The sequence below is a fragment of the Rattus rattus genome, chromosome 8 (genome assembly GCF_011064425.1).
Source record: "Rattus rattus isolate New Zealand chromosome 8, Rrattus_CSIRO_v1, whole genome shotgun sequence".
In the NCBI taxonomy this organism is placed as follows: domain Eukaryota; kingdom Metazoa; phylum Chordata; class Mammalia; order Rodentia; family Muridae; genus Rattus; species Rattus rattus.
In genome coordinates, this window is record NC_046161.1 from 66,869,109 (window position 1) to 66,881,831 (window position 12,723).

Here is a 12,723-nt window from a genome sequence, read left to right on the forward strand (position 1 = left end):
CAGGCAAAGAGAAAGGTCAGTGAGAGCTGCGCAGCTGTTCCATTTGGTGCCAGAGGCTTTGGCTGCTGTCTTCTACACCCAGGCGCTTAGCCTTCCTGACCAGCCCCACCTAGAAAAGCCAATTCTTCTGCTCCTATAAGAAGAATAATTTGTTGGAGGCAGGGAGTCTCACTCTCAGTCAGCAAAGCTCTTTTAGTATGAATGGGAAGAGGGCGAATGGTGGGCAGTCTCTGGCTGCAAAGGAAGAGCTCTTGGCTGAAGCTTGGGCCTCCATGTTGTATTACCTGTGTTTCTTTGAGAAACAGGAGGGGCCTTGGCTGCCAGGGACCCTGACAAGCCGCGACTTGAGCTGTGTCTCAGAGCCTGGGCTGAATTGGGTGTGTAAAGCAGGGAGGGCACTCCTGGCACGGGGGTGGGGAACAGCATGGGCAAAGGCACCAAGGAAGAATGAATCTGCTGCGTGCTGAGGATGGCATGGAGACTTCACTGATTGGAGCTGGGAGTTCTTGCAGGGGGGATGGAGGCGGCTGTGATTGGATAGCTAAAGTGGGGCCAGATTTGGAGGGCTTTGAATGCCCGACCGAGGAGCACTTCAACCAGCTCCTCACTTGCCATTTTCCTACCGGACCGAATTAGCTCAGGGCGCTAGCTCTTCGAAAAGCTCTCACCTGCTTCAGCACGGTCCGGTGGCTGAGCTAGGAAGCAATACTGACTAGCTGAGGGAAACGTTCGCGAGTGTGTGGTGAGGGGGGCGGGCGTGTAGATTCGTTTCACCTTACACACTAGGAAGCAATAAATTCTCCCTTCCACGCCGCACGGTGGCACCGGTCCACTCCCCGCCGCCGTCCCGTGAGCCCGCTCCCCGCCCCCAGCACGCCGTCCCCGCGCCCGCCGCAGCCACCCGACCGCTCAGGGGCCCCGCCGCGGCTTCCTGGGCCCGTGGCCCGCGGCCGCTCCGCCCGCGCTCTCCGCGCCCCCTGCTGCCCCCGCGCCGCGCCCGCACACGCGCGTCCACGCCCCCCGGCCGCGCGGTAGGTGTTGTGCCGTCTGCGCCGGGCCGCAGTGCGGCTGCGCGCGCTGGGCTGCTCTGGGCTGGCAGGGCAGCAGCGGCCGCGGCGGCGGGGCCGGGAGCGAGCGAGGGAGCGAGCGAGCGGCGCGGGGGAGCTCGGAGGCGCCAGGCCCCCGGGGGAGGGCGGCCGGGGAGGCAGGCCCCCGAGAGACCTGTCGGGTTGGATTTTGGGGCCGAGGGGGCGCCTGACCACCGACCTCGTTCTTCAGACGCCCCCCAGCCCCGGCCACTGACGGGGGGCTGAGGGGCGCCGCCATGCCTCTGCCGCGGTGACGCGCGGGGCGGTAAGGAGAACCGGGAGAGGAACCGTGACGAGAACCGCAAGGAGAACCGGGAGAGGAACCGTGACGAGAGCCGCGAGGAGCCGCGCGGTCTCCCCGGGGATGTCCCTCAGGCGGCCGGAGAAAGCGACTCACTCGAGCCCTGGGGTATAGGCCTAGCTTATCCAGCTTCCTTCCTTCCTCCTCCTCCTCCTCTTCCTCCCCTCCTCCTCCTCCTCTTCCTCCCCTCCCCCTCCTCCTCCCCTCGTCGTCCTCCCCTCCGCGTCTCTTCCCTCACCCTTCCCCGCGCCCCCATCTTCCCTCCCTCCCCTCCAGCAGCGATGGCAGAGGAACAACAACAGCCGCCACCACAGCAGCTCGATGCCCATCAGCAGCTTCCCCTCAGCGCCCCCAACCCCGGGGTGGCTCTGCCAGCCCTTGTGCCCGGGCTGCCAGGGACAGAGGCCAGCGCTCTGCAACACAAGATCAAGAACTCCATCTGGTAAGAGGATCCTCCATCGCTGGGGTAGAACAGCCTAGGCACATTTCTGCTGCAAAGGGGGTGGGGGCGGCGGCATCCGAAGAGGAAGCTAATGCATTCATTGAAGGTGGGTTTCCAGAGCCCAGTGCATGGCTATGGCACCTCTGGAAGGGGGAAGGTTGCACCCACCCCTGGTCTCCTTAGACACACGAGCGCTCACACACACACACACACACACACACACACACACACATTCACACACACACACACCATGCTTCCCTCTCCACAATTGTAAGCAGATAAACAAGTTATTTGTGCATTTTCCACATACAGTAAGGGAAATATGGGTCAAGATTAAGTCGTTGCATGATAGTGGCATGAATTGGAAACTTGTAGTGTAAAAATGTGTTCACTCCTTTTGTAGTCATAGGAGGAGGAAGAAGTGTATTGTGAATTTTGACCAAACAAGACATTGTACGTAACAGAATTAATATGCAGCACAAAACCTAACATGTCTTTTTCATTCAGTTGGATTAGCTGCTGTTTCTGGATGGCTTTGCCTCCTTTATTCTCGCACTGAATTTCCCTTCTAGGGAATTTATTCTTTGTATTGACTGTAAAAGAAATGCTTCTTTAGCATAAACTATTTTAACAATTTGCAAGGTAAAGTGAATGTTTTGTTAAATGTAAAAAAGCTTTTGCTATTTTTGTGTAATTATTAAAAAGAAACTAGATGGAACACTCATTACTAGTCCTGTATTTTCTTGTATGGGAATTTGGAATATTTCAACGTTAACTGAACTCTTAAAGTATAACAGTATTAATATATACACAGAGTTAAGTCCGTCTTCTATGAGAACCACTCCAAGTGTTCTTTAAATGTGAACTTGTCTTGCTTTGTAGGATTCTTTATTAACTGACTTTTTTTTAACCATAGCACTATTTTTAAAATGGAAAGGAATATATGGAGTTTGGTCAAAGATTGCTTTTAATAGAAATTTTAAAATACAACTAAGTATGATGTGAAAAATAGTCTTTTTTTTTTCGGAGATTTTTTTTGTTTTGTTTTTAGCAGTCAGGTTCATCATTGACTATGACTACTAAAATAACAAAACTTGCAATTTGAAAACAAAGGTATCATAAAGCAACTAGCATTGAATGTATAGCATTTGAACATTTCAAAACAGTAACCAATTTTAAATACAAAATTAAAAGTTGTTATATAGTAATTTTCATTATTTTCTTAGCATGCTTCCATGTCATGATGCTAATAGGAAGTAGGTCAGTGCAGGCTTTTACTAGTTTAATACTATACAATAGTTGACAGTTGAATGTCTTGGTTTTATTTTTAATTTTAATATGAAGCAATTATTTTAAAAGTATTTATAAGGCTTTGACAATAGTTATGTGGCAACTTGAGTAAGTCAGATATGTGAGATAATTTTATGCGCGCGCGCGTGTGTGTGTGTGTGTGTGTGTGTGTGTGTGTGTGTGTGTGTGTGTGTGTGGTTATGGAGATGGGGAGGCCAAGTAATACCTTCATTCAATGGATACCTTTTTTCTGTTTTAAAATCTGTAATTTATGAATATGGTTAATTTTACACTTACTTTGTTGGGCTCCACAAAGCCTGACATTTTGTTTATTGCTGCATAATGCAACTTAGGGTCCCTGAAATCGTCATTGAATTGAAGTAAACCACTCACTCAAGTTTTTTTTACACTCAAATGAGGGACATCCCAGTTATAGTACTCAAATCTTTTAAGAAAGGTAAATTTTTAAGGTTGAATTAGTAAGTCTGTTTCATTATGAGAATAAAAGAGATTTTATTGTATAATTTCACAGAGTGAGTTATATAGTATACTGAGGATAATATTTGCATCATGATGGTTGTGGAGTGTCTTTTTACTTATTTATTTTTATTAACTCGTGATTTAATTCCTTCATTGGTAATGGTATTTACACATCCGCGACAACTTAACTCTAGACTTGCACATGATAAAACATCTGAAGTAGAGGAAGTAGAGTTCAGTTCAGATACACACCTTAATATCAAAATGTGCTGTTCTGTATCTTCATTTTGACATACTAGCAGTTCATTTCCACCTTTAGTAATTCTGTTTGCAGAAATTATTTCTTTTTTTTTATACTTAAAACTTTAGGATAAACAACCATAGTGGATGATAAACATTAGTGGCCATATTTGATATAGACTTGTAACTCCTCCACAAGAACAGCTTTGTGTTATTCATCAAGTAAAGTGCAGATGTTAAAAAGTGAAAGTTCCATTGCTACTTTTTTTTTTGAGTCCAGGGCATACTATGTAACCCTGGCAGGTCTCAAACTCAGAAGTCCTGTCTGCCTTCTTGCTTTCTAAGTTCTAGATTTAAGGGCATTTGCCTCCACGCCCACCACCTCATTGCTACTATCATCTAAAAGGTAATATTTTAAAAACACCATAAAACTTGTCTTAATAGATATAACCCCAACTCTATATGTATTATATTTCGTATTTTTTAGGTAATACTTTTCCCACCATTTAAAAAAAAAATCACCTAGTAATGTTTTGAAAGATTGTCAGTTTTGTATTGCTTTTCTGTCATCCTTCAGTTATATTGATTATTAAGAGTTAAAATGAGATTCAAAAGAAATGTGGCATTTAAAAATCCTCAACTGGGTTTTGCATTTAGGTTGATCATAGTTTCTAAATTACTGGGCTTGCAGATCACAAACAAGTCTGTACTTGTCCTCCTACTCTACGATTATAAATATAGTATGTGATGTAGGCCTTTCACTGGACAATGAGTTATTTATTATCTTGGCTCACAATTAATTTATTCCATTTATTAAATGCTATCTGATAAAAGTATTTGACTGTAATTTTAAGCATTAAATACATCTCTAAAAAAAGGAATAAGTATTCAACATTAAGACCACAGTATTTAATGAGATTAAAACTATTTCTCAAGACTTGGAAATAGTATGGACTTTTAGAAAATATACTAAATGATTCTAGAAAATATACTGCCAATTTGATAGTGTTATGTTTGTATTAATGTGTTAGTGGATCTCTTCTAATTAAGCCTAGGTTAACAAATGTATCTGCCTGTTGTCTGTGTTTCTTGATCTTACTCCTTCCTGTTCCATAGACAGTCTAAATCACTTGCATGCCTCACTTGAAAGAATTTTTTATTTGTAGAGGTGATTTAATTCTGAGTAGGCTATGAGAATGTTATTTACATTTTATAATTTATAATTATATAATTTGAAGATTTTTTTCTAAACAGGAGAAAGGAAGAGAATATTAATATAGTAGGAACATAGTTTTTCGTTTTGGGTATTTTTTGAGCAGGTTTTGATCTGTGACCCTGGTTGGCTTGAAATTTATATAATCTTTCTGTCTCAGCCTCTCAAGCCCTCGAATTGTGTTCCATGATACCTGGTTACCTAAATCTGTCTGTCTGTGTGTGTGTCTGTCTGTGTGTGTCTGTCTGCCTCTGTCTTTCTGTTTTAAAGAAGACTCATACTGATAGCTTAAACAAAAACCGTATTTATGTTGCATTTCTCTTTGGTTACTTATATTTTCCCTTCTCAGTGACTTCATAATTGAATATATATGCAAATTTCTATTTAGTTTAAACAACAAAAATTTTACTATCCACCTCTATTTGTTTTTTGAGACAGGATCCCTCTATGTTGTTCTGGCTGTATTAGAGCTTGCTATGTAGATCAGGCTGGACTTGAACTCACAGAGATCCTCCTGCCTCTGCCTGTCTAGTGCTGGGATTAAAAGCATACACCACCATACTTGGCTCCTTTTTCTTTTAAAAGATGTTTTACTTAAAACCATCATAGAATAGAAACTTAAAAAATAAATAAATAAAATACAAAACACTGCACATGAGATCTCTTCTGTCTTCTTGGATGCACCTTTAATCCCAGCATTTGGGACACTGAAGCAGGTGAGTCCCTGTGAATTCAAGGCTAGCCAGAACTACAAAAAGACCCTGTCTTTAAAAAAACATAATATGTAGCTCAGGGGAAGAGCACTTCCCTAGCTTGTATAAGGCTCTAGGTTATCCCCAGATACTGGGCACCACATGGAAGGAAGGAAGGAAGGAAGGAAGGAAGGAAGGAAGGAAGGAAGGAAGGAAGGAAGGAAGAAATGAATGTACATGAGTGAGAGTGGCTCATGTTTGCTTTTTGGTTGTAATGTGGATAATAAATTTTCACCTAAAAAATTAAAGTCAAAAAGAAGCCCTAATACTTTATTATAGAAAATAATACACAGAAAATTCTGATTCTAATGGCATTACTTTCAGGTAAAACCTTATGTCTTTCAACAGTAAGATATATCAGTATTCTACCCCTTTATGTTAAGAAACTGAATAACAGGTAAGCTGTGGAATTTCTAAATTCATTAGCCAGTCATGGGGTAATGTCAGAGGGTCAAGAGTTCATCATCTTCATTGATTTCTGATCTGGTATATTTTAGATTTAGGATTGTAATCTAAGAATTATTTTGGATATTTTTAGGTTATCATCTATACTCAATTTTGTTTTGTTGTCTTATGGTTATGGAATAAGCATCTCAATAGTAAATGATTAATCTCATTTCTATTTTAGTACAATGAGTACAATAGAGTACAATACTTTATAACATTTACATAGTAATATCATATTAGTCCTGTTTTCTGTCTTCTGGCATAGAGCTCAGTAGTTAGTTTAGTTTTCTTCTTGAGCCATGCAGTTTATTAGTGCTGTAAGAAATAATTGTAATTCATCCAAATGTAGTGGGAAACATGTGTTGTTAAATAGCTCGTACCTCTGACCTTTTATTTTCTTGCATATATTTTAGTTTAGTTGGTTAAATGGCTCCTACCCTGAAATCAGGTAGTCTTCTATATCAGCACAGAAAAGACTTGGTTTGCTATCACTTGGTGTACTGAGGCCAGTTGTGATGTTTATGTCACAGTACTAAGTGGCGCTGATCTCAGAAAGAAATTGTCTTCTCTGTCATCCAAATATGCAAGTTATACAATTTCAAGCCTGTCAAATTTCTAGTTCTGTTTAGCTTAACTAATGGTATGTATATATTTAAATAATTGATCAGTTAGTTCTCCCACCTGGGAGTTGTCTTAAGCTGGTATTTGCAAACTGACTTGGCTTCTGTCTCATCGCTGATTTTAGAGATTTACTTGGGAAATGAGCTGGTGGGAAGACAGAAGTATATTATCATGAAAGGTGTGTTTTGAATAAAATTATACCGAGTCTCTGTTACCTAAATTTTTGAAAACAAATATAAACAATGTAATTACTAAAATTTGAACACTTAAGAATTGTGCTCAACTGAATATCTGTTGTATACAAAGTGCTAAATAAACATTGGCATCTAAGGAATGCTCATTGTTTGCCTGTAATGGTAACCTTGGGTGGAAAATGTGCAGTGACACTTCTCATATTCAATTGGGGACTTACCAGGGAAAGAAAAGACACATGTAAAAGTGTGGATTCTGCAAAAGTACACCATCATTTCCTCATTTATAAAGTAGAGGGTTATATGAATGACCTTGAAAGTTCTTTTAGCTTTTAAAATCTATGAGTTTGCTAATAGATTAATATTGACAGCAATAATTAAACATGCCATAAGCACAGTGAAACACTAATAGAATTATTATGAGCCATCAACAGAAGATTTTTAGTCAACAGGTTATTAGGATTTGTTAGTGTCTACTTGAGTGTTAGCCCAGAGGAACTATCTGAAGGTGTCATTCTGTTACCATGTACAAGTATTTCATTACATGAGATTAAGTCTGCAAATATTTACTGAAAATGTATAACATATAAAATGTTCTAAGAGCTAATTTATTACGTACATATGTGCTAGGCTGTAGAATGACCCTAGCTGTTGTGGAGCCTGTGAGCTGCTGGCTGAGAGACTTTGCTCCTTTAGCTTGTTTATAGAGTTGCTTAAACTTACAAGCATTTCGTGTAGCAACCTCTTCCAATGGTACCTATGAAGTATTTTGAGCCAGTAGTGAATGCTAATGTAAACAAAACAGTTGTCTATTGGTTTCAGAATACTTTAGGGTTGCACTTCACAATTATTTCCTTCATTTAGGGTAGACATGTAATGAATTATTGCGACAGTCTTTTTTAAGAACAAGGCAGTAAGATGGTTCCAGGGCCGTAACAAAATCACACACTCTTTTTTTTTTTTTTTTTATTAACTTGAGTATTTCTTATATACATTTCGAGTGTTATTCCCTTTCCCGGTTTCCGGGCAAACATCCCCCTCCCCCCTCTCCTTCATTATGGGTGTTCCCCTCCCCATCCTCCCCCCCTTGCCGCCCTCACCCCAACAAGGGGTTCGGTCTTAGCAGGACCCAGGGCTTCCCCTTCCACTGGTGCTCTTACTAGGATATTCATTGCTACCTATGAGGTCAGAGTCCAGGGTCAGTCCATGTATAGTCTTTAGGTAGTGGCTTAGTCCCTGGAAGCTCTGGTTGCTTGGCATTGTTGTACATATGGAGTCTCGAGCCCCTTCAAGCTCTTCCAGTTCTTTCTCTGATTCCTTCAACGGGGGTCCCGTTCTCACTTCAGTGGTTTGCTGCTGGCATACGCCTCTGTGTTTGCTGTATTCTGGCTGTATCTCTCAGGAGAGATCTACATCCAGCTCCTGCACTTCTTTGCTTCATCCATCTTGTCTAATTGGATGGCTGTATATGCATGGGCCACATGTGGGGCAGGCTCTGAATGGGTGTTCCTTCTGAAAATCACACACTCTTATTGCCCCCATTTCTATTATTCTCTTTGTGTAGGCATTTCTTTTTTATTGTGTTTCCCGGAGGATTCTAAGAAGTCAAATTAAAGATGAGCAGAATTGTCCAATCAGGGAAGAGTCTTCCTATTCTAGACAGGATCATGAAATGAAGGTCAACACACTGAGGCTTCAATGCTCTTGATTGCTACTATGAGACTAAGATAGTTAGCCCTCGACTTCAAAACCATCAAGCATGACTCAGTAATCTTTTTGAGGCTATAAACATTTCTCTTTTTTTGTTGTTTTATTAACTACACTTGTCCTATTTACAGGAGGGAATGGAAACAGGTTTGATTAATTTTTACAGTATTTTATTAAGCATCTACCATGGCAGATTTTATACACACACACACACACACACACACACACACACAAAATTGTATAAAGGTGAGGTTTTATATTTCCTTCTATCTAAGACTAAACCAAAAACATATTCCTACTCTTTGCTATTTGAATCTCCACTTGTGATACTGAATTAAGAGGATGAGAGGTTGTATAGTTGGAGACCACAGTCTGTTATGCCATGAAATCTAGGAAGTTAAAGAGTCAATAGTCTCCTGTCTGTAAGCATAAGCAATCAGAATGTAAAGTGAATAAATAAATACATTTTTTAAAAAGGAGGGGGTTCAATAGGGTATAATTTCCCATCTTTTCCAAAATACCCTTATGAAGAAAAAAAATTTTTTTACTTGAATTTTGTTGTCTTAAGTTTGGGTAGCAAGGGATCAGGTAATGTATAATATGTTCATACTCAGTCCAACACAGGACTAATAAATTGATTTGAATTTGCATTCTGATGTCTGTCCAAAACTTGGGTACAGAAAATGATATTATAGATGCCTTACATTTGCCTCCGTTTTCCTTTCTGAAAACAGCTTTCTTGGAATTTGAGCTCTGTTGTTGATAATGCATCATAATGATTGGTTTTCTTGGAGGGTGAGGTCATTGCTAGGGCTCATGGTTGTTGACTTTTATGATTTTTAATGTGTAAAACTGAGCATGGAGCTAGGGAGTCAATAAAGTCCCTGCCATGCAAGCATGAGGACCTGAGTTTGGATTCCCAGTGCTCATGTAAAAACTGGGTGCAGCTGCATGTGTGTGTAACCCATGCAGTGGGGTCGCAGAGATAGGCTGAGACTTGGACATCCCTGGGTGGCCACCCTATCCAGATTGGTGATTTCCAATTTCAGGTTTACTGAGAAACCATGTCTCAAGTAAAGGTGGTGAGTGATTCAGGGAGACAACCAATGTCAAATTCTGTCCCCACCTGAGCACATCCATGTGTTTGCATACCTGCATGCATATATGCACACTGTACATAAACATATCGATACCATCCCCCAGCAGGTGTACTAGAAGAGCACGTGGGGTTGTGGGCTTCTTTCTGTCTTTCCATGGCCGTCCTATTTCATATGGTCAAAGAGTGACCTTGTGTTATTTTTTTCTGCTTACTCACACTACAACTCCTGACCTGTTGACTTGTTGAGCCTGCTATGAGTTGTGCTATTTAATATTTCTCCATAGTTTACACTGGACTTACTGTCTGAGATAAGTCTATTTTAGTGAATAAAAAATTTTAACTAAATGAAACTTTTATTTTCTAATATGTGAAGTCCAAAGGAAGCAAAGCTATCACTGCAGAAATCTTAAGTAATATATAGTATAGCAGAAAATTGTTACTGGTGTATAGAGAGGCCAAGAACTTATATTTTGCAATAGATATATGAGATGTAGAAAGTTATGTTTCTAGGAACCTGAAAATGTATATCAACAAAATGATTCAGTTAATGTAAATGAGTTTTTCCCCTAATTTGATTGTGCTCATTAGTGCTATGTAAGGCATACATATAGGAATCTGTGATAGAAAATATCACACTCAGATTATTAATATATGATCCAGTTTTTCTAAAGCAAAAGCCATTTGCAAACAGCATTTGGTCACATTCTATGTATAAAAGTTCCTGAGAACCAAGAAAGTCATTAATCTTAAATCCATAAAAGCCAAGTAGTCTTGGAAAGGGAAATTCAGTATACAGTTATTGTAATGTTTCCACATGCAAAGCATAGGAAAATTAAAAATTTAATAGGGGACTATTCCAACCTTTAAAACATCACCCACTTGAATTTTATATATAAAAGTAAGATTTTGTTTAATTCAGTAATGATATAAGTATATGAAGAGGAATTCAATAGGATATTAAGGTTTTTTGTTTTTGTTTTTGTTTTTTTTTTAATTTGCCAAGCTCAGGATTATGGCCTTAGTTAAACCAAAAAAAAAAAAAAAAATCAAAAGATAGACTGTAGATTTAAACAAATCTATCAAATAAGAAATTTAGCAGATTCTTACTTGACTTCTTTATTCTTTCTGTCATGAATTAGATTTAGAACTGGTGATGACAGTGAGCCTTACCAATAATGTAGGTTAGTAGAGGAAAATAGTATGGGAGAAAATTTATTTGGAAAACTTATTAATGAATACAGTTCCCGCATATAAATGGTAGTGCCAACCTTTTATAACCCTCTTACCTAAGTTTGTATTTACATAGGTAGAAAAAAGTATAAAATAATAACAGAAGAGGGGTGGATATAGATGACCACAACAGAACTAAAGTACAGGTCGTTACTTTAAATTTAGCATTTTATTATTTTTTTTCTAGATTTATTTATTTTATCTGTATGAATGTTACCTGCATGTATGAATGAAACCATGTGTCTGGTGCCCATGAAGATGAAAAGAAGGTATGAGAGCCCCTGGGACTAGAATTACAGATAGTTGTGAGCCATCAAATAGGTGCTTTGAGTGGAATCTAAGTTTTCTACAAGAACAATAAGTGGTATCTTACGGCCTCAACTTGCCCTTGTTTTCTATTTATCTACTTCTTTTGATAGTGGATAGATACCACTATATCTTTTTTTTAAACCAGTCTAGCAAATTGGTTTTCGATTATTTTTCCTGACTATGCCTGTGTCCAGTATTTATTATTTAACTAACTGATGAGTTTGTAATATAACTTAGACTTATTCCTGTTTTTTTCACTGCCAAAACCATAGTTTAGTGCTTTACTCTCCTATAACTATATTATTAAGAGTAGTAATACTTATTACTGTTTGTTATTATATGAGTCTAAAATCTCTCTCGGACTGACATGTGGATGTCAAGTTCACACATAGCTAGTGGTCTTGTTTGGATGTTGTGGAACTTTTAGGAATTAGGACTTGGTTCTCAGAGGTGAATCACTGCAGGTTTTAGGCTGCCCTTGTTCTCTGCTTCCTATCTCATACTGAGATATGAGTAGTCCTAGCCAAATATTCCTACTACCATGAACTGAACCATGATATAATTAAAATTTCTAAACCCTAAACCAGAACAACCTTTCCTCCCTGCATTGTTTTGTGATAGTTGTGAGAAATGTAATACAGAAAATTGATACTTAGAGTGGGGTCATTACTGTCATGAACCTGACCATTTGGTTTATCAGTCTTCAGAATTAGTTTGCAGGAAAAATGTGGAACAGTTTTAGAGTTGGGGTCTAGAGAAACCGTAGAGAACTATAAGCAGTCTTTAATGTGCCATTCTGTTTGGAATTGGGAAGACCAGAATGTCAAACAAATAAAGACAATAAAGACAGTGCTCATAAAGTTTCAAAGGGAACAAGGACATTTATGGGAATTGGGCTAGAGGCCATTTGTGTCACATGATTTTTTTTTCCAAAAATGAATCTAACTATTCTGTCCATGTCCTGAAAAATTGTATCGGGCTGAATTCAGAAGTAATGAATTAATCTCTTTTATGGAAGAAATTCCAAGACAGTATTAATGTCAGGCTGTGACATGGGTTTGCTCATAGCATTTATGCAGATTTATAGTGAATAAAAGCAAAACATGAAGCAGAAAAATATGAAAAATGTACTGTTTTTCAAGGAAAGGAAATAGAGATGAGGTACGTACAGATTCAGTGACTGCTACTGTTAAAGAGATTGATACCATTAGAGAAACTGAGCGCTTTGTATTGTCTAAACAGAAAAGGTAGCTTGATGGTGAGGTCCCATCAGACAAAGTCTCAGAGATGTAAACAAAGTTGAAGATATATAT

General features: G+C 39.4%; 1 protein-coding gene across 2 annotated transcripts in view; it reads left to right on the top strand.

The window, feature by feature from the left end:
* Positions 1 to 1,408: 1,408 nt before the first annotated feature.
* The window catches only part of Rfx7 (regulatory factor X7), an 80,573-nt gene continuing 69,258 nt past the window's right edge, over positions 1,409 to 12,723 (top strand). Inside the window, exons 1-2 of one of the 2 annotated variants that reach the window (XM_032910805.1) lie at positions 1,409 to 1,497; positions 1,669 to 1,831. In XM_032910805.1, coding sequence (XP_032766696.1) covers positions 1,671 to 1,831 — 161 coding nt within the window. In that variant the 5' untranslated portion in view covers positions 1,409 to 1,497; positions 1,669 to 1,670. Of the gene's footprint in view, positions 1,498 to 1,665; positions 1,832 to 12,723 lie in introns of both variants that reach the window. The other variant, XM_032910806.1, reaches the window with a different exon arrangement.